The sequence below is a fragment of the Vigna radiata genome, unplaced genomic scaffold (genome assembly GCF_000741045.1).
Source record: "Vigna radiata var. radiata cultivar VC1973A unplaced genomic scaffold, Vradiata_ver6 scaffold_206, whole genome shotgun sequence".
Taxonomy (NCBI): Eukaryota; Viridiplantae; Streptophyta; class Magnoliopsida; order Fabales; family Fabaceae; genus Vigna; species Vigna radiata.
Window position 1 is genome coordinate 590,123 of NW_014542858.1, and position 23,723 is coordinate 613,845.

Below are 23,723 nucleotides of genomic sequence, written 5' to 3' on the forward strand. Positions count from 1 at the left end.
TATTGAAAAATCATCTATAATTTAAAAGAAAAAGTATTGAAACTCATCAAGCTAGCAACTCCATAACTTTTCCATCAACTACTTAAATAGTATACACTGAACAACCTCAATCTATAGTTCTTAGAGTAGAAGAAAATGAAATCGATATCTCTTTACTAGAGCAAGATTGAAAAAAATGTATTTTTATTTGGCAATTGGTATCTCTTTACTAGAGAAAGATCTAGAAAAATGTATTTTTATTTGGCAATATTATGCTGACCAACTTGACAAGATTCGTAGAACTTATATAAAAGGTAGACTATATCAACCTATCGATATAATGTTTCTACCTTCAAATATTGGAAATTACCGTCAACACTTTCAATTTTCTTAGTTTAAAAAGTTTTATGATTAGTTAGAATATTCACACCCACAAGGATGTTGCATTTTGTATACCTTGTTACTTGTTCGATATGTTGAGACAAGATCGTTTAGAGAAGAGACTGGGTCATTTAAAAGTACCTCATGTTTGGAAGTTTGACAAACAACATTAAACGAAATAATGATAGGTAATCATATGTTTAAGAAAATGGAAAGAATGTAGATATATCTCGCAAAGAACAAAATTTCATTCTTAAGTAGTCATAAGGAAATAAAATCATCTAAGAGCAAAGCCAAATCAGAGTGAGAATCAAAGGATTTATCCTAGGCCACACAAAGGGCATAAATATTAAAAAATAAAAGAGAAAAGGTAAAAAGACTCAACATACCCCCGAGCAAAAAATGTTTAATCAATAAGAAAAAAGTACATAGGCTTGTCAAGACATTGTGCTTAAAAGATGCATACACACTTAGAAAGTGATACGTATAAAAGTGTCTAAGTGAATCTCATTACGCAAGAGGCGCAAAAATCTGTCAAATAAAACAAGTGTTACAACATCATCTAAAGAACATATGCACAAAATGAAATAATATACCTTTAAATCTAAAGGAAAACACTTCACTACTGAGAGGAGATATAATATAAAACGTTGTTATCACATAATTAATCAGTGTTATAAGAAGAGAGGAAGACTAGCATCCTCATATGTTTTGAGGTTTAACGAACAACAATAAGTAAAATAAGTATTTGACAAAGTATTATCTTTGTTAAAAATAGTATCGTTGAAAGATAAGTGTCTTTGAAAAAACATTATGATATGTGAATGCTTAAAGAAAAGTCTTAGTAAATGTGTTGTTATCTTAACAAACACACTGATCAAATGATATTTCAATAAACGTGTCAATATGTCATATGATAGTTTTGATAAACACACTAGTGTTGTATCTTGCTAAACAATGCTAAAACATGCTCTCATTATATCTTGCAAAGTGATGTTTTTGGTAAACACACTAAAAGTTATAAACAATGCTTTCAAAATAAATGTGTTAAGAAACATTGTTCTAAACACACTTTTGAATTAAACAGAAATCACTAAATAAAGTGTTGATTAGTAAATGCCTTGTATAAGTTAAACAATACCTTATTACAAAATGATATTTTCATCCATAATGAAACTTTTATGAATTGCTTGGTATCCTTTCATAAATGCTTAAACCGTCAAATCTTGTTTGAACAATACAAAAATTTGAAAGACACTTAGTTGTTCTGAACACGCATTGAATAACATTAAATGCACAACATCTCAGAACAACAAAATTAGTAAAAGAAAATGAAATACCTGTCTGCATGCATATATACTCTATTCTTTGAAGTTTTCCATGTCAAGTATCCACCTGCTCTATAATATACAAGTTAGAAGTGGACGTTAGAGACAAAGAAGATATTCACGCTGAAAAGTTCATACAACCTACTTTTTATAAAGTATTGAAAAAACATGTATGCTTTGACAAATAGACTTCAACCTATGGCTACCACCTATGAAAAAGACTACAAAATTTTGAAGATCAAGACAAGCATCGTCTAATGGATAAATTTTCATGAAGCATATAAGTAGAAGATCTCTTAATCATAAGATTAAGAGGATAGGCACACATGGAACATAAAGTAAAAATCATCCTCATGTAAGAACAAAAATTATTCATAATACACTTCGAGCTATATAGAGTCATAAGCTTACATTTGTAAGAAGAGTGAAAAACCTACAAGTTTACTAGATTGAGTTGTATTGTAAACACATCCTCTCTATGAGTGTTATCATCTAAAACTTGTAAGCAATCTGATTGATTACACATTCTGAAGAGAATTTAAACACTTATTGTTTAACTTGATGAAGTTAAACGATAGTTAGGAAGTGTATCAAATTGATACAAGAATTATCTATTGGAAACCAAAAGTGGATGCAACTCAACTAGACAACATATCAGGAAGGTATCGAGATTGTCTAAGGATACCATAAGTGGTGAAGAATACTGCACAACCAGGAGAGAGTGATACTCAATTCTAGTAAGTGTAACAAGTGTTACCAATATTGATTAGGGAAACCATAAGTGGTATTAATACTCAACTAGTCAACGTGATAGGTGTTACTAGGATTAACTAGGGATACTAGGAGTGGTGAAGAATACTGCATAACCAAGAGTGAGTGATACTCAATTCTAGTTAGTGCAACAAATGTTACCAGGATTAACTAAGGAAATCAGAAGTGGTGCTAATACTCAACTAGTCAGTAGTATGTGTTACTAGGATCGACAAAAGATACTAGGAGTGGTGAAGAATACTACACAACAAGGAGTGAGTGAATCTCATTTCTAGGCAGTGTATTAGGTTGATACCAGGATCGTCTAGTGAAAACCATGAGTGATGCCCATACTCAAGTGTAACCTTATTGGAAAATATAGTGAAACCCTTTAAAATGTTTTTAGAGGAGAACTGTACGTAGCTCAAGTGAATGAACCAGTATAAAACAAATGTGTGGATATTGCCTTAGCTTTACAAACATCTTACTTATAAATGCTATAGTTGCTCAAACGAGTCAACCATTATCAAATGCTCATGATGTCAAACACCATTGTCTTCAAGAGCTATTTGTCTTGAACACTAGAGTAGATTTGCTAAGTGCTAAGAAAGACTTGACCTCTAAATGCTTTTATTTAAACATTCAGTAGTAAAAAAAGTACTTTTTAATGCACCTATTACTCTTCGATTCTCATGAAACCGAAGCATAAAAAGGCGCAATGACATTTTTGCAATTTTCGCAAACATATGGACCTCAGTTCTAAAGAACCCGAAGCCATAGCGTAGTTTTTGCACCGGTTCTCTACAAAACCGTTGTCATAGGATTATGCAAAATTGTCAATTTAAGACTTTTCAACTGAAAATTTTTTTGTACAAGACTTTTGGCATCGATTCTTTATAGAATTGCTGCCATAGGATCCTGCGAAACTAATAATTTAAGACTTTTCAATTGAGAAGTTTTTTGTACAAGACTTTTGATCTTAGTTCTCTGCACAATTGCTGCCTAGGATTCTGCGAAACTGAAAATTTAAGACTTTTCATTTGACAAGACTTTTGGTCTCGATTTTCTGTAGAATTACTGTCATATAGTCCTGTTCTGGACAAGAATTTTAGCCTCAATTTTTTGCAAACCATTGTCTTAAGATCTTTCAAAACTGACAAACTTAATATACAATACTTTTCACCTCAATTCTTTCCAGAACCGCTTTCGTATAGTTTTTTTTTTTTAAAAAAAAAAATGGGAGCGAGAGACTTAAATCAATATAAACATACCAAAAGATAACAAACTCACGTGTAGTGAATAAGATTGACAAAGGAATATTTTAATTTGAATAAATGTTTCATTTTATATATATATATATATATATATATATATATATATATATATATATATATATATATATATTACATTCCGAACATAATGGCTAATATCACATTTAAATTCTATATTAAAAAAGTTAAAAATATATAAAAAAAATTGATAAAATATCAATCATAAAAAATTAAAATTTTATATAATCTCGAAACTCAAAAACTTGAAACCGAAAATTACAAATCAAAATATTATAGAATTGTATAATTACGTATCATGACATATATAGCAAATAAAAAAATTAAAAATCATAATAGTAATGATGTAGGTTATGGCTATTTATATTTTGTGTTAACATTTAATATTCAAAATGATGTCGTCTGTTTTTGTAATTTAAAAAAAAAATCAAATATTTATGTGCTAAACTATAAGCTTGATAACGAATTTAATATCATAAAAAATGTGAGATTATACATTATGACGTTAAAAGTATTACTAGTTTCTAGAATTTTCTATAATCATATCTCCAATAAAAATTGCTTAATAAAATTTTATTAATATTTATAATTTTTTTTTCAATAACAAATAACTGAAATTTATAAAGTTTTATTAGAAAGTTAGATAAAGAACTAACATTAAAGATGTTTGAACACTTATATATATATATATATATATATATATATATATATATATATATATATATATATTAACTTTGTGAAATAAGAAGTATAAAAATTTACATGTTTGTAATTTTTATACATGAAATTGAATTTCTATTTTTATTTGAAATTTTGATATATTTTGATATTTAAATTTTAAATAAATAAATGTAATTTTTTTAATTAATTTATATATTTTTTTGTTAAATAACATTTTAAACTAACATTTATATTAAAACATTGTAAATAATTCAATCGTCAGTTTAAAATAATGTCCGAAAAATTTAACTAAATTTGATTGGAAAGATTATATTTGTTTATTTTTAAAATCAGGAGACAAATCTATATAAGATTTCAATTTCACGTTAAAGATTAAAATAATTTTTTATATTTTCAATGATAAAAATGTTTATTTACTATCTAATTTTGACAAATAGTAATATATTTTGTAAAAGAAAAATACGACATATAACTTTTTTGCTTACAACCGTTTTTGGTCCCTAGATTGGGAGGTTTTGTTCAATATGGTCCTACTTTTTTTTTTAACAACAATTGATCTCACTTTTTGAAAAAATTGTTCAATTGACTCCTTTTTGGTTACGACGTCAATTTTCTAATGGTGTTGGTTACGACGTCAATAAGTTCTTTCATGCATTCACCTATCCAAATGTTATTTTAATAGTCTTGAGATAATGTTATGTTGAAAATCATGTCATCATCGTATACAATAAGGACTATAATAAACAATTTAAACTTGAATATGGGACCACTATGAACAAAAAGGACTCAATTGAACAATTTTTTCAAAAGGTGAAATCAATTGTTATGAAAAAATAAAGGTAAGACCATATTAAATAAACTCTCCCAAATTAGGAATCAAAAGGAATATTAAGCCTAACTTTTTCTTTGTCTGGAAGAGGGTGGTGTTAGTCAAAGGCATGACTTGGAAAGTCATCGGATTTGAAAACATAAAGGTAATAAAAAAAAACACACATTAAAATAACAACAATAGGTTTAGGTGAAGACTCACGTTAAATTGTTGAGCCACATATGTATCCTGTGACCCCACAAGACAAGTGCAACCTTTAATTGGCTTTTGGATTTTGAGGTTTCCATTCAATGTAACAAACAACTTGGCGGCCACGACTAAAACTGACTTTTTAAAGCACGGTCGAAACTAAACACAAACAAATTTAATTTTCTTTTATTTTTGGTTGGTGAATTTTTTAAATAGATTTTTTGTTTTTTTTAATTAAGTTTTTATTTTTGAAAAATTGAAGTAATTAAATCTATTGTCATAAGTTTTGTATCGATTCATTATATTTTTTTGAATTTTTTAATATATTTTTTAATTATTTCTTTTAAATTTTTTTATGAAAAATAAATAAAAAATGTTGCGTGTCAAAGTGATAGTCATCCCACATGACAATGTGACATAATACGTGGTAATGATAGAGATTAAGATATCGTATTAGTCTCAATTTGATTTTTTAGTTTTATTTTACCTTGATTTGGTTTTGTATTTTTATTTTGTTTTAATTTAATCATAATTTTGTGTTTTATCCCTTTTCAAATTCAAACAAAATTTAATTTAATATAAATATTTACACATATTTTTATTAAAATTGATATTTTTATTACGTATTTTTAACTAGATTAAGTTGATTTATATTTCTATTAAGTTAATTATATAAATATTAATTATGTTCTTATAGGTATATTAAAAAAATATAATTTGCATTTATATAACTAACTAAATATAAATATAAATAAATATTAATCTTTGTTAAAAAGATTTAATAAAAATATTAATTTTAATAAAAAAATATTTATATATAAATTAAATTTTGTTTGAATTTGGAAAAAGACAAAATTGTTTAATTTTTAAAAGAATTAGACTAAATTGAGACAAAATAAAAATACAGGGACAAAATTGGGATACAATAAAAATACATGACCAACATGACATTGTCAATATCACAACACACTGTCATTACCACATGGCACAATGTCAATTTGACATGTGACAATTTATTTTAAATATTTAAAAAATAAAAAAAAAAACTACGAACTGACACGTGACACTCTCTTTAGTGGTATTAGTATGAAACTAATGACAAAAATCTAATTGGTTCAATTTTTAAAAAATAGAGAGCCACCTAAGATAAAAAAAAATAAAAGACTATTTAAAAATAAGTCATCAGAAATAAAGACCATGTGATTAAACCTAAAATTTAAGGTAAAAGTTTTCATATAAGTAAGACGTTTTTTAACAACCATTATTGTTATTAATTATATTTCAAATTAATCACCTTAGAGATTTCATCTTATTTAACATTTTTTTTATGTTTAATACACAAACATACAATGACTTAATAACAATAACAATTTTATTATATTATATCAAAATTAAAAAATTCTTAAAAGTGTAATTCTAATAAGATTAATATATTGACAAAATTCTTAAAGAAAACATTCTATTTTAATTTTGTTGACTGAAAATAATTTTTTTGATGATAACCATGCATTCTATGATACATTCTATTTTACTAGTATAAAACTACTAAAATCAATGCTACAATTATGATAATTGATGAGAATTTTGAGATTTCTAAAGTTGAAGACTTACACCTAGAGAATTAAAACCTAATTATTTTACTGTTTCGCTCACACCCGCATTGGATCAACTGGTAAGACTTCCTCCTGACACCATATAGGTAATCAAAGAGAAAACAAACACAAAAACAAACAGAAAACAAGGGTAAACTAATATTGTAAACGAATCAAATCAAATAATTATAATCCAAAATACAACATATTTCACTTTAAAATCAAATAGGAACCCGAGCTTATATACATATTCTAGACTTGACATATTTGGATATAGATATTGATGTCGAGCTATGGCGAGTCATACACTTATGGTGATGGAACAATTGCCCCCCCCTACCATCGAGGAAAAATTCATGCAAAGATGACCTTCAAACTGAAATAATCGATTAAAACAACATTATAACTAAGATAATCGATTATCAAGTAAGATAATCGATTATCCCTGTTAGTTTTGACATTTAAGATGATTTTTCTGGTTTGGTTGCACTTAAGACTTGTCCAAATGATCAAAATTAGTATCCTTGATCCTAGAATTGATTCTAGAACATGTTTATACTAAAAAAGAATGTACCATTTTGATCTTTTGGCCATAACTTAGTTGCACAAACCCATACCAACATACCGAAAGCTAAGATATTAGATTTTTACACATTACCAAACTTATTTATGTGAATTAAGAGTCCAAACAAGTTTTAAATAGCCTAGAAATAGACCTTAAGCTTCAGGTTTTCCCATTCAACCCCTATCTCAAAATATCACCTATCAAAACTCCCTTTTTACATAAAAACTAACCTATAACTCTACCTATTTGCTACTTCCCAATTTAACTTTATATTTTTGGTTATTTGAAGTTCTAAACAAGTTTAAAATGATCTAAAGACAACTTACTAACCTCAATTTTCGTTTCAAAATCACTCTTATAAAAATTCACCTACTAAAACCCCAATTTAGACCAAAACCAACCCAACGACACTCCCTTTATTACTTTCAACTCCATAACAAATTTATACTTCATAGAACTCCAAAAAGCAGCATCACATGTCCAAGCAAGCTTCATTTCACAAGCATACACCATAATATTCATCAATAGGCAAACATTCACTCATCAAGATACAAACTTCATACAAATTAACAGATTCCACCAAGTATACATATTACACTTTATCAAACATGATTACATACTTCTTAAAATGAAATTAAAGCAAATATTAGCTTATCTTACCTGTTTGAAGATCAAACTCTAATGAACCCCAAACAACTCTCATAGATCAAAGAACACAAACCGTGTCTATAAACAATGGAATGATGATCTGGGTATGTTGTTAGGACCATTAATTGACAAAGAACTAATAGGAGAGGTTGAATGACATGCGAGAAATCCTCTTTTGTATGTGTCTTAAATTGAAAACTAAAGAAAAGGAACATAAATTGACTTACTTTATGTGGAAGACTGACCGATAGAGAATGAAGAACTTATTGTTGTGATCTTCTATGCACCTCCTGATCGTCGAAAAATGTTTTAGGAGTTAAAAATCTTAGAGAGAACAGAAAGAGAACTTAAATAATGAGTTTTAGAGAGATAATGAGTGTTTTAGATAATGAGACACTTTTATGAATTTCTATTTATATTATTTAATTATTTTAACATTAAAATACTCGATCTCATTAATTTAAAACACTTATGAACTCTAATATTTTCTAAATTCTTATACATTCCATCATTCATTACTTTGGATTTTTTGAAGTTTGTAATTTTTGTCATGTATTGAATTAATATTATACACAATATTGAAGTCGATTTTTAAGGATGAGAGGGGAATTTTAATATTTATGAGGGTGCATTAGAAAAATAAGGGGTTACAGAAAGAAATCCTTATAGATTTTGGGCCAAGGCAGTGGCCGGCCGGCCGGCCAGCCCATTTCAACAGCTCTCTCCAAAACCCCATAATCCCTAAAATCCCATAAACCCTAAAACCAATCCCGAAACGCAGAAGCTACAGAGACAAGTCATCGTTTCGATCATCAGAATCAGATCATCAACGTTAGCGATTTTTTCTCTTTCTTCACACAGATATCAACTTTCCATAATTTAATTTGACGATATTTGTAAGAAATTGATTCCTGTGTAGCGTTACCTTCGTTATCAATTATTGGCAGACACTGAATTTAACAAGAATCAAAGAAGCGTTCGTGAACACGGCGATGTCTGGTTACCTTAGACGTGCATTCTCGTACCGAAACATGTTGTGGGTCCGAGCCTCCCGTGTTGTTTGTGCTCGTGACGTGTCTAGCGTTCAAATGTGTGATAGCAGCAGAGTGTTTACCATTCCGGCCGAGCGTAATTTTTTTGCGGAAAGTCGCAGAGCCTACGCCAAAGGGCGAAAGTCAAGTACGTCTTTGCTTCTCTAAGGAAAAGTAATGTTTTTTCTTATACCCTTTTGTTTTTAGTTGAGTTTGATGATTTAGTGGAAGGAGGGGAGTGGAATTTGGACTTGTAGAGGCAGTTTGGTAGGTGATTTTAGTGTTGTTTTTCATCTAAAATTTGAGTTTTAGCTAGGTCTTATAATGATGATTTACTTTAAAAAGTCTTATAATAATGATTAAATTATATTTTTGGTTATTTATCTTATTTTTAAGATTTATCGTGGTCCTTTATATTTTAATTTAGGAATAATTTGAACCTTCCGAAATAGTAATTGACTTCAATTGTTAACCAATTTTTTTACTACTCTAACTTATAAACTTGTCTTATTAAAAATCACTTATATGAAAACTATGAAATTCAATTGATGTTTGAACCAGAAAGGATAATAAACAATGTAAAGTTTGTGTGAAAATTGAGATTTACAAATAATCAGAAAATGATCTGATTCTTTTAATTTTCCGGTTGCTTGTTAGACTCAATTTTTCACCTTGTTATAGCTATTATTTGGTTTACCAGTTGTGTTTTATGGTTTTCATGTGTGGGAATCTAGTGATTTTTGTATATCGAATCAATAAAAGAAGGGTTCAAAATCATATGCAAAAATCGAAAAGGACTACCATTTCAGAAGGTCCAAAGTCATCCAAATTTTAAAGATAAATGAGCGAAATAAGTTTTTTTTAGAGATAAATGGACAAAATGAACCTTAAAAGTAAGATAAAAGACTAAAAGTTTATTTGCCTATGATTATCTATTAATATCAACAGTTATTGGATATCTCACATTGACTAATGATATGTAATGGCAAGTTCACCTTTGGTGCGGAAGTAGACCTAAATTCAAATCCTAATGTTATATCAAAGTCTATCCTACTTGTTGTTAGGTTTGTTGGACCATCCATTGCCAGACCACACACGTTTGTCCCACAAACTTCATGTTTGAAATTATTAGTTACCAACATGGAGAGTGTGTTAGAGATCTTAGTGATATGTCTAAATTGGGGTATATAAGTGGGGTTTATTCTCACCTCATGAGCTAGTTTTGAGGTTGAATTAAGCTCGTATCTAAATTCTAGGAACTTCTAATGTCAATGATGAATAACGAGTTGTTTTAATTTTGACTGGAGAATAGCACCAAAGGTGCTTAAATTAAAGAATTGCATCTACATTTTCTCCATTGAGTGATAAACACACTCTATTCCTTGGATTTTGATTTTCTGTTCTTAGTGAATTTTATAGGTGCTGATTCGTGTTTTTCATGGGAATTTAGTTTAAATTTCAAGCATGACGCATAAATTATAGGTTGCTTGTAGATGAGAAATATTTTTGAAAACTGAATGAAACTATGAAAGTTCTTGAAAATGAAAAATAAGAGAAATTTGGGACAGTTTCTTAAATTTCCCAGATTCGTTTTATGAATTGGATGCACGAATCAGGAGTTTGTTAGTAGAATATTTAGTTTGTTGCTTATATAAAGGTTCTTTGTAATCACCTTTTATTAATGAATACACATCTTAATCTCAGTCTATCATTTTTCACTTCTCAACATTGAGCCATGAATTCTAATGATATAAGAGTGATGCCACATGCCTTGAAGATGTTTTTTTTCACTGCAGTGAATACCTTTTGCTCATTTTCAATCATTTTCTTCTCTAAATGTTTGATCTTAATTTTTGCCTCACATTAAAAACACAAGAATCATCGAGCGTTGCAATCTCTCCCTCTCTCTCAACCTCAATATATTGTCAAAAGAAATTATGTGTTTTGTTACCAAGGTGTTGGTGTTGGGTTTAGCTTGCTAGAAGATTTACAGAAAAGTTTTTCTGCATCTGCTGCTTTATTGATTTGAAGTTTGAAAAAAATGGAGTTGTGAAAACTCTTCATCTTTGCTCTAGTCAATGGTTTTTATCTCCCTGGAAGCTATACTCATGCACACTCTGATGAAGATCTAATACTAAGATCACATCAAACATGTTTATTTTACATTATGTTGCGCTGTAGTGGCTGTTACTCTTGGATAATTTCTTCATACATTGGGGTTTTCTCACTATTGTGGGGTCTATTGGAAGAATGGTTTGGTTGCTATTGACAGTGACACCCCTTTTGAAGAGTGAAAGAGGTTGTCTCCATTAATGGTTCAGCTCTATTTCAGAGTGCTTTTATTGGACCTTTAATTGATTTTGGTGATTGCCATTGATCCAAACTAATCTTTAGCGTGTTCGTGACTACTTCCCCTTGGTTTTTGGTTGTCTGTGGCAATTTTAGTTGCTAGGTGTAGGGAGTACCTCTGCCTCGGTAGTTTCCTTCTTCCGGGTTGTCCATTCTGTTGTGGTTGCACTTCGTTTCATTGGTGGCCATGCCAATAGGTGCTGATGGAGAGATGTTGCAATTGTTTCCATTTCTTTTGACCAGCTGATGTGGGTATGACGTTTGTTGAATTTTTTTCTCTTCAGAATTTGGTTGCCCTTTTTTTTTCTTGTTTGAAAGATGTTCCTGTAGCTATTTGGTTTAGTGAGTTAATGTAGTGCCCACAAGGTGTTTATGAAATAACATCGGTGAAGGTGAAGTTGTATTCTTGTGGTTCATAACAGTTTCTTGGTGGTTAAGCATTGTCTTTAATTATCAGCGGTTTGTACATTTTAGGGGATGAAGGGGGTGTTAGTACAATTGAAGTTCCACCAAACGTTGGTCCTACCATCAAGGCAAATGCTGTCTCACAGATGGAGGCTGCAATGGCTGCATTATCAGCAGAACTAAGCAAGCTACGAACAGGAAGGGCATCCCCAGGTATATTAGCGTAAACCATAATTGTTTATAGATCATCTGTGTCCCTTGATAGATAGTACTCAAACATGATAATTGCACGCATGCCTCTACAGGAATGCTTGATCATATTATTGTTGAAACTAGTGGTTTGAAGATGCCTTTGAATCGACTTGCTGTTGTTTCAGTTCTAGATCCAAAAACCTTGTCTGTTAATCCATATGATCCAGAGGTATATTACCTTGGTAGTTGGAGTTGTTATTTCTTTTTTTTAGAATGCTTAGTACTTAGCTAGTATTACTTTTTAATATGGTATTCCTAACTTCTGCAGACACTTAAACAATTAGAGAATGCCATTGTTTCATCTCCATTGGGCTTAAATCCGAAATCAGATGGTGAAAGATTGATTGCTGTTATTCCACCGTAAGCACATATTCTATTGACATTCAGTTACTCATGCCTGCCAGAGTGAATTTGGTTGGATAATATAGTACCTATTAAAGAATTTGACTTTCAAGCTCAATATCAATTAACTAATTTACTTCATCGTGAAATGACCAGATTGACCAAGGAACATATGCAGGTAAACTCGTTGCACTCCATTTAGTTATTGTTTACAGATTTATCATGCTGCTATATCCTTCTGTTTGACATTTTTTTCAGGCTATGACTAAGTTGGTTGCTAAATCATGTGAAGATGCTCGTCAAAGTATTAGAAGAGCTCGACAAAAGGTTTGGTGTGGCTTTGGTATTTCTTGACATTTATCGGAAGGTTTACCTTTCTATAATATAAGGGATTGCAAAAAAGAGTAATTGTGGAAAAAACTGGAATTCTCTCTTGCTGTAAAAGTTTGCCATAGCTTTCTTTAAACTGATTCAATTATTTATTTGTTAGGCAATGGATGCGATAAAGAAGTTGTATTCAAGTCTCCCCAAAGATGACATAAAAAGACTGGAGAAAGAAGTAACTTACATATGCTTATTGCAACTTATGAGATTACCGAGTTCCACAGCTTTGGTAGTTTAGTTTCTGATATTTCCTTCTTACAGGTTGATGATTTGACCAAAAAGTTTATCAAGACTGCGGAAGATGTATGCAAGGCAAAAGAGAAGGAAGTTAGTCAAGGCTGATTGGTGCTATTTTTTGGGGGAGAATTCACTGCTTCATTTCTCCTTATAATTTGATAGGGCATGAAATTTGTCTGGTCTATTAGAATTAAGGACTATTCTTCTGATGTTCTGGCTATTTTTTGAATACATAAGAGATGAGTCCCCCAGTTTCAACCTATTTGGTATGGAGTTGCCACCTTGGTGCAGGTCCCTTTGTATTGTCGTTGATCAAAATCTTGTGCTTATGGTAACTCCCTTTCTTAGTCCAAATTTGTTTATTTTCTGTTCTAACCATGGAGGCTGTGTATATAGATTTAAGTGGGGGGAGGATATAAGCTAATTGAAGCTGACACTCAATAACCAGTCAATGATAGCATTTACTGGCATCAAGTCCAGTGTTTCACTTTCACGTGTTTGGTAGACTTGGTATTGTCATTGCTTCAATGTTTTCTGGAATTTTTCACTTTCATCAGTTATAATGTTTGTTACCGAGAGTGTTTGGTAGAGTCACAATACATGTACACAATTTCACTTTGGTGGTACGCTATTACGTCTCTATATATTGCTGTGTTTTTAGTAGTTAATAACACACACACACACACACGTTAATAATAGCTATGTAGGAAGAAGGACATGTAAAAACCACTTCAATGGTTATCTTTTCCTTAAGTTGAGCACACACCTAATACTGTCCTTAATTTTTCTGAACTAAAGTACAAATAAAATATCAGAATCTTCAAATCAAATTCAAAATAACAATAAAATTAACACATACAAAAATGTACCAGAAAAGAGGAAATATAACAATAGGGTAATAATACAACTAAAACACTTTAAGAATCCAAAAATCATAATATTACATTGTCAAATATAAATTTCTTATTATAGTCAAATAACAATTACATTAGTAGAAATATAAGAGTGTAGCCAAGAAATAAGTATAACTAAAATAGTGTAAGAACCCATATAATACCAAAAAATATTTAAAAGGTTGTCACCCAAAAAAAAAATATTAATTACAAAGATCTTAGGACATTGCTCTCTGCACCTCTGCATTTGTTCTCTCCACCTCCCCAACTTTCTGTTTTATTTTTTATTACAAAAATATCCTTTTTCATTTCCTTTTTTAACCTTTATACTATTTTTACTTTTTTTTATTTTAACGTCCTTTTTATTTCCAGAAGTAAACCCTACATTATCTGTGCTCACAGTCCCACCTCCCCTGAAATCCGCCTCTTCTTTGAACTCCGTGACACACATCTCTTCTATCGTTTTCTCTTCCGAACCCTCGAAACTTTCCAAACTCTCGGCTTCTCATCCAAACTCTATAATATATGCTCCTTCATCCGAAATCCAGAACCACAACACCACTATTAATTACCTGCTACGACATTATGTATGGAGCAGGTTCAGATCCAACGAAGCCAACGACGACGGGTTTCCCCGTTAGTTACAGCACTTCAACGACATACACCACCAACGGACTAAATTTTTCATTCAAGAACTGATTTAACCTGTGGGGATCAAATGATAACAACTTTCTCGAGCAATAGAGTGTAATACCAACAAATTGTATTTCTTCAGCATGTATTCAGATAAATAAATTAACCACAACAATTATATAATAAAGAAGCACCTTCCTCAAGAACTAAGTGGAACAAAAAAATAAAAATAACACTGCATTTAGAGAACTAGAAATAATGACAATCCATGATGAAAACGAAGCCTAACATTCGAAAAATCATCTGCCAGAAGTGATTTCGATCTCACATAATGCTAAGGATATGAAGCTATCATATAAGGATCAGTACCTTCCTTCTTCCTCTTGCATCCATTTCTCAAGCTGTTCCTTCTCTTCTGTCAATTCCAAAGCAACCTTTGAAATACAAGGGGTAAGTAAATGTTACATCTAAAAATTCAGTACTTACAACCATTTAATCAAATACCAAACAATTACAAAAAAAAAAAAAACTTGTTTGGCAAGAAGTTCTCGTTGGAGATTGCCGGGAGCGAAGAAAGGAGAGTCTGGCCCGAACTTGCGACGAAGCGGTTTCCAGAACGGAAACCTTAATTGGTGATTGTGATTGTTCTCCACTTCCATCGCCATCTTCACACTCTTCACTTCAATCAGACAAGGTATTCTTTTTCCACTTTCAAGGCGGGTTTTCGGATTGTTTTTTTGTTTTTTTCTTTTTTTAGTTTATTAATTTTTTTTATTTGAAATGTATATATATGATGGTTCTTGGACACACATGATCTTGTTTGAGGTTGTTTGGAAGAGAAACTAATAGAAAAGAAGTGTGTGACAAAGTTGGGAGAAGAGGCGAATCTCAGGGAAGGTGAGGATTGTGAGCATAGAGTAAAAAGAGGAGTAAAGTAAATGTAGGGTTTATTTCTAAAAATAAAACGAAAAATGATATTTTCTCACCAATTTTTTACATCATTTTAACATGTGTTAAAATATGATTGGACGATTTCAAATTAAAAAGAGCTGAAACAAGGACATATTTGAAAAAGAAGAATCAAAGTTTTTTTTTTTTAATTTGAAATCGTCCAACCACATTTTGACACAGTGTCAAAATGATGTCAAAAATTTGGTGTCAAAATATCATTTTCCAAATAAAAAGGACATTAAAATAAAAAAAAGTAAAAATAGTACAAAGGTTAAAAAAGTAAATAAAAAAAGATATTTTTATAATAAAAATATAAAACAAATTTGGGGAGATGGAGAAAACAAACGGGGAGGTGCAGAGAGCAATGCCCAAGATCTTACATAGACAATCACAAACCCAAATGCTACCTCGATTACTACTCAAGCCACAAACTAAAATATGTGCATAATTTTAAACCATGAATCCAGGTCAACCACAACCCAACAATATAATAGAAAGCAAGAATCACAACACAAAAAATAAAATATGTACATAAATATATATTTATGTAGGTTGTACAACAACTAATTGAGATAATAACCAAAACCCAAGAACAAATAAAAACTTAAAAGGATACATATGTATCTAATATTTACATAAGGTGTAAACCATGTAAAAGGCACACTAATATTAATATTGTCCCCTTTTTTTTCTCAACCAAAGTACAAACCTAAGATATTAAAATATGTAATTCTAATTCAAAGTAACAATCATATTAGCCGGAATAGAAGAATGTAGAAAATAAAATAAGAATGTAAGAATATAGAAAATAAAATAAAATATAATAAGAATAAGAATGTAATAAATACAACTGAAATAGTTGTATTTAATACATTTCAAAGTTCTTTACCCAAAATCATAAATTGTTAAATATTCACATAGGAAATCACCAACACACAATTCCCTACACCAATTACTACTCATCAATAGCCAAAAACTAAAATGGAAAATGTTTTTTAATAATTTTTTTACAACGTCCATGTGATTACCGGTAATTAGTTTGTTTGAAATATTTTTTTTAAAATAAACTCAAACAAATCAATAAAATAGTAACATATAATCTATTATAAAAAAATTGTTATATAAAGCTATTAACATATTAGAATCCAAATAAAATACATACATAATTTTAAAACATGAAAAGAAATATCCAACTCAAAACCATTCTAACATAATATAATACTCAGGAAGAACCATAATATAATAAATAAAATAAGTACACAAATTTTTATTTGTGTAAACAACAAACAAAAAACAAATGAGATAATAACTACAATGCAAAGAATACAGGGTTAAATATGTTTTTAGTCCATATACTTTAGGGTGATTTTGGTTTTAGTCTCTCTTTCAAACTAAGGTACAATTTAGTCTTTTAACTTTAGGAAACTTTAATTTTAGTCCTCCAAAACTAACTCCATTAAAAATATGTTGATGTGTCTAACGGAAAACTGATACCATTTTTCTTTTCTCACCTTTTCTCCCTCTCTCTCCTTCGTCTTTCTTCCATTTTCCACCCAACTTCCACCTCTGCAAAAACATCATTTAAAATGCAAGCCACCATAGATCCCCACCTCCGCCTCCGCTTCCGTCTCCTCCGCCTCCGCCTCCACCTCCGACTCTGTTTCCACTTCCCGTTCCAATCACGTCATTGGATTTGGTTGCGATTAAGTGCAAGGAGCTCACATTATTGGATCTCTCATATTTACTTGTAAATTTCTCTCTCTTTCTCTATGGTGTTCATTCATTGTATCTGGTTATGGATTATGGTGGTTAGTTAGCGAGGTTTTCTGTGTTTGGTTTAATCGATTGGATTGGGTAATATTTGGTAATTAATTATAATTTTAGTTGAGTACAAGGTTTAGATGCTCAATTTATTCTGATATCTGCAGTCTTTATGTTTTAGTACCAGTACATGGTGCCTAAAAACTACTTGTTAGCATTCTAGATAGTTTGTGTAGGTATAACAAATAAAGTGTACTTAAACCTAGTTATAATTATAGTTAATGGCTCCTTTTTTTAATTAGCTTTATGAGGCAGATTTTGGTAAAAAGAAAGGAAAATTTATTTTCATTTAAGCGCTCTGATACACCTATGTTACTAATGCTTTTGCGGGGTTAGTATTATGGTAAAATGTTATGTTTTCGTATATTTATCTATGTATATTTCCAAATTAAGAATGAATTTAACTTTCGCATTTATTAATGATTTTATCCTAAATGTAACTTTTTCAGTAATTATTATTAATTTTTTATTGTTGTTGTGAATGATGTCTGTTTTCATTTTATTTTCATTAATTGGTTGTTTTAGAGTTTTATACATATAAATAGTTCTATATGTTTCGACTAGGTTTGTTCCAGATGAAAGATACATGGGTTCTCGTAAAAAAAAAATTGGTTGGTAGGCTGAAGAGTTAGAATTTGGTTGTTGCTAGGAGGGAAGATGGGAAAATTTTATACTAAAAGGAGAAATTACAACACTCTCTTAAGAATTCCTCAATTGCTTAAAAGCAAGAGAAATATAGAAGGAAGGGAAGAGAATGGGATGAGGAAAGGGGAACCTTAACCTCTCTTTTATAACCAAAGGAGGAAGTCCCTTACAATGTTTTACTAGATGTGGGACTTCTCTCCTTCACAATCTCCCACTTGAAGATTTTGATTAAACTAATCAAATCTTCACACCATATTTGCCATCCATGTTGCTTATGTTTCCAATAGGCCGTAACAGGATCGAGTCTTCCTAAACTTGTCAGTATTAACCGGCTTTGTCATGACATCTGCTAGGTTTTCATCTGTGTGAATCTTTTGCATATCCACACTTCCTTCTTCCACTACTTCCCTCACAAAGTGATATCTTATTCCTATGTGCTTTGTCCTGGAATGAAAGGTTGGATTCTTTGCAATGTGCAATGCACTTTGACTATCACAATACACAACAATTTGTTGTTGCTTGTGCCCAAATTCCTCCTTTATCCTTTTAATCCAAATAGCTTCCTTACATGCCTGGGTTGCTGCCATGTATTCAGCTTCTGTAGTAGACAGAGCTACAACATCTTGTAACTTGGATAACCAACTTATGGCCCCTCCAGCAATTGTAAACACATAGCCAGTAGTAGATTTCCTTTTATCTAGATCACCTGCAAAATCTGAATCAACATAGCCTCTAACAATTGATTCTGATCCTTTATAATATAATGCAACATTCGAGGTTCCTTTGATATACCTAAGTATCCTTTTAACAATATTCCAATGCTCTCCACCACAATTTCCCATGAATCTACTAACCACTCCCACTGCTTGAGCAATGTCCGGTCTTGTACAAATCATGACATACATAAGGCTTCCCACTACTGATGCATACAAAACTCGAGACATTTCCATCCTTTCTGCTTCACTGCTAGGTCTCATACTTAAGGATAACTTACAATTGATAGGAGGTGGGGTAGAAATTGGCTTGCAATCTTGCATGTTGAAGCGTCGCAAGATCTTCAATAAATAGTTCTTCTGTGAAAGCCAAATCTTCCTATCTTTTCTATCTCGATGAATTTGCATCCCTAAAATCTTGTTTGCCGGTCCCAAGTCCTTCATATCAAACTCCCTAGCCAATTGCGCCTTCAGTTCTTGGATTAGAGCTTTGTTGGGGCCTACCACCAACATGTCATCCACATACAACAATAAAATGATAAAATCATTTTCTGTAAACCTATTGTAATAAGTACAATGGTCTGAACTTAGTCTGTTGTATCCGAGGCTAATGATGAAGGAATCAAATCTCTTATACCAACACCTTGGCGCCTGCTTTAGACCGTATAGAGATTTGTTCAACCTGCAAACCAAGTTTTCTTTTCCTTTTTCTTCAAAACCTTCTGGTTGAAGCATATATATTTCTTCTTCAAGTTCTCCATGAAGAAAAGCAGTCTTTACATTCAATTGCTCTAGATGTAAATCAAATGCAGCACACATTGCAAGGACAATTCTGATTGTTGTTAGTCTCTGGGGAGAAAATCTCGTTAAAATCAATGCCTTCTTTCTGAGCATATCCTTTAACTACCAATCTAGCACGATATCTTTCCACTTGATCATTGCCATCTTTCTTGATCTTATAAACCCATTTGCAACCAATGGCTTTTCGACCTTTTGGAAGTTCCACAAGATTCCATGTCTTGTTTCTATAAAGAGCTTCAATTTCTTCTTGCATTGCAGCCATCCATAGAGAAGCTTCTGAACCACTCACAGCCTCTTGAAAAATTAAAGGTTCTCCTTCTTCACTTAGAAGACAATACGCATCATGACTTGTCATCACATATTGTGAATGCCAAGATGGTTTGACTCTTTCTCTTGTTGTTCGTCGGAGTTCTCCATCACCAACCTCAATTGGCTCATGTTCTTCTTGCTCCTCTTCTGAATTGGAAGAACTTTCTGAAGACTTCTGCCCTATCTGTACTATAACCTTGTCCTTCTTCTCGCTGTCATTTGTCTGCTTACTTTGCAGTTCATTTTCTGCAAAAACTACATCTCTGCTAACAATATCTTTGTGGGCAGTAGGATCCCACAAGCGATACCCCTTTACACTGTCAGCATAACCCAAGAATATGCATTTCCTGGATTTTGGATCCAACTTTGTTCTTTCTTGGGAGTTGTACATCACGTACACAGGACAACCAAATATACGTAAGGATGAATAATTAACTGCTTTTCCATTCCACATCTCCATTGGAGTTTTCAGCTCAATTGCAATTGATGGTGACCTATTTATCAAGTAACAAGCAGTTTTAACTGCTTCTGCCCAAAAGGATTTATCTACACCAGCAGTTTGTAACATAGCTCGTGTTCTTTCTAGAAGAGTTCTGTTCATCCGCTCTGCTACACCATTTTGTTGCGGTGTGTGTGGTACTGAAAATTGTCTGACAATACCTTCTTTCTTGCAGAATTCTTGAAAATCTCCATCTACATATTCTCTTTCGTTATCTGTTCTCAAGCACTTAATTCTTTTTCCAGTTTCAAGTTCTACTTGTGCTTTGAATTCCTTGAACTGGGCAAACACATCAGACTTTTTCTTGATAGGATACACCCATAATCTCCTGGAGTAATCATCAATAAATGATACAAAGTATTTTGCTCCTCCAAGGGATAGTTCTGGTGATTCCCACACATCAGAATGGATCAAGTCCAGTATATGTTTACTTTTGATAGTCGTTCTAGCAAACTTCAACCTATGTTGCTTGCTTGTCACACAATGCTCGCAGAAAGGTGAATCAACCTTCTTGAGCCCGGGTATGAGATTACGTTCCGCAAGAATTTGCAATCCTCGTTCTGACATATGTCCAAGTCTACGATGCCACATTAGTATCGCTTCTTCTTGGCTTGTTGATGCAACCGTTGCGTTAGCTTCTTGCAAAGTATCTCCCATAAGCACATATAAGTTTGCCATGTTTTTCTCAGCTTTCATGACTACCAAATTTCCCCTCACTGCCTTCAAGATCCTTCCTTCAATATGGATCTTACATCCGAGGTCATCTAGTTGCCCTATAGACAATAGATTCTTCTTCAAGTCTTTCACATGTCTTACACCTTGAATTGTGCGAACGGTACCATCATACATCTTTATTTTGATTGTACCAATTCCAGCAATCTCCAATGCATGGTCATTTCCCATGAATACAGATCCACCTGAGATAGGTGTTGGTATCGTAGGGGGTAATTTTTGAAGGGTAAACACGCAGCGGAATTAAAACACAGAGAGCGTAAAGCGTATTAGGTCACAGTTGAAATGATTTTGGCCCTTTTTAGAAAAATAATTTTCTTTCAGAAAATTAACCAAACAGTTGATGTGCGTTAAATAAAATAAGTGTAGGGAGTAGAAAAATCACACAGATATTTTTATACTGGTTCGATTCAACAGGATCTACGTCCAGTCGTTAATCACTACAAGTAGTGATTAACAGTTCCACTAAAATTGGTTTAACAGATTACAAACAAATTAACAGAAATAGAACGAAAAGAACCACTCTACCAACTTGAAGAGAACCACTCCGGCAATCGACCAACGATTCGCGAGCTTCTCTTTTCACAAGACCAGGCAGAGTTCCTTGCTAACTTGAAGAGAGTCTGCTCCGACTATCGACACACGATACGCGAGCCTCTCCTTTCNCAAGACCAAGCAAGGGAACAATGAACAAAAAGCTCTCAAGAACGTTCCTCTGACACACAGTGTTCTAAGCTTTCTCAGTTCACAAAAAATTGTTTTCTGAATTCTCAAAGTTCAAATATATAGCCAAGCTCACTGAATGCCAAAGGTCAGCTCCCAACTGCCATGAATAATCGATTATTGTAAGTGATAATCGATTATTCAAGTCCGTTACAGAGTTTTCAAAAAGTGATAATCGATTATATGAAGTGATAATCAATTATTCAAGTATGACTTGTGATAATCGATTATTGCTTCATGATAATCGATTATTTTAGTTCAAAAGCATCTGATAATCGATTATAGCTTAACCATAATCGATTATACTAGTAAAAATTACAATGTTTATCATTTTCCTACTACATTCAAAATCTACAAGTTGCTTTTTAAGTATTTTCCTATTACATTCAAAAACTACAAGTTGCAGCATCATCAAAACTTATCTTCAGGTTTTACCAATACTTCCTTATTGGTAACAATCTCCCCCTTTTTTATGATGATAAAAAATTCTCTTTTTAAAAGCAACTCAGATTTACCTGCAACACATACAAACTAAAAAACATCCACAGAGTTAGCAGTACCTGTACAATTAAAAATATTTCTCCCCTTAATTCTCACTTAATATTTTCTTCTCCCCCATTTTGATCATAAGCAAAAAGAATAATGGAAGAATCTCCCCCTTAATATGAGCTCCCCCTCAGAAAATGAAGTATATGCACAAAATTTAACATACATGCTCATTATATTAAGAACAGAAAGAAATTACATGAAAGTTAAAGACAAAAAAGTCATAAAGAAAGCAATCAAACTTAGGGTCCTAAAAAAACTAGAATTCAGGACTAGGGGATCGTTCAGTAGGTGGGATATTTAGATGATCCTCAATGTTATGTAGTCGAACATCAATCTCAAGAAATTGATCAACTAAGTATTCATCAAGAGATTGCTGCCACTCATGTACTTCATCAAAATGTGTCTTCTATGCTAGACTCATATCCTCCAATTGTTTAGATAATCTTGCAAAATGTTCTTCCATAGAAGTTGAGGAAAAGGAGGGTATGTTGGAAGGTCCAGTATCAGATGGAGCTGCAACACTCACTAGGTCAGCCATATGAGTGTCCATGTCGTCATCTTCATCATCATCAGGATGGTCATCATCTTTGTGAATAAGGACTCTTCCTCTGGTAATGAATCCCATCTGACGAAAGGTAGTATCTCCAATTTCTGATCCCACAACTTCAATAGTTTGAACGAGTTCTCCTTCAACAGGTACACCTTTGTATTCTAAAATCCTAGAGATAAGAAGAGCATAAGGAAATTGATATGAATGNGATTTCTTGGCTTTTACCATTGTGTCAGCAATGAGAGCAGGCCAGTCGATGTGTATGTGATTTAGAATCCCATACAAGAGAAGTAAATCCTGCTCAGAGCATTGAGCATGGTTGGTTGCTCTAGGACATATAATCTAAACAATCAAGTAGTGGATCATCCTTTCTTCAACCTTGAAACCTCCAACCAGTAGTTGCCTTCTATTTGTTTGCCTCTTAGGAAGTCGCAGAAAAGATTGGAAAGTTAGCATCCTGTTAAAATCTTTAAGTCCTAAATGGACTTTGACAGCATCATCCCAGATGGGAAGTTGAGCAATATTTGTCCAAACGTCATCATCTAGAATGATGCGTACGCCTTTGACTTTGGGAGATATTATCCCATCTCGATAGCGCAAGTTGAAGTAGAAGACTCTTATGAGATCGGGATAAATACTTCCTTTTTGTTCTACTAGATGTGTTAACCCCTGC

General features: G+C 32.0%; 1 protein-coding gene across 3 annotated transcripts; it reads left to right on the forward strand.

The window, feature by feature from the left end:
• Window positions 1-8,938: 8,938 nt before the first annotated feature.
• LOC106780780 (ribosome-recycling factor) lies at window positions 8,939-13,724 on the forward strand. Of its 3 annotated transcripts, none has more exons than XM_014669087.2 (9): window positions 8,939-9,062; window positions 9,179-9,410; window positions 12,086-12,229; window positions 12,322-12,437; window positions 12,537-12,628; window positions 12,767-12,788; window positions 12,869-12,937; window positions 13,101-13,169; window positions 13,256-13,724. In XM_014669087.2, the coding sequence occupies exons 2-9, from the start codon at window positions 9,224-9,226 to the stop codon at window positions 13,334-13,336; spliced, it is 780 nt and encodes a 259-aa protein (XP_014524573.1). In that variant the 5' UTR covers window positions 8,939-9,062; window positions 9,179-9,223; the 3' UTR covers window positions 13,337-13,724. The 3 variants fall into 3 exon arrangements, with proteins under 3 accessions (XP_014524573.1, XP_022632833.1, XP_022632834.1); XM_022777112.1 differs by having other exon boundaries at window positions 8,951-9,062; window positions 9,151-9,410; XM_022777113.1 differs by lacking the exons at window positions 8,939-9,062; window positions 9,179-9,410 and adding an exon at window positions 9,828-11,863.
• Window positions 13,725-23,723: the final 9,999 nt, after the last annotated feature.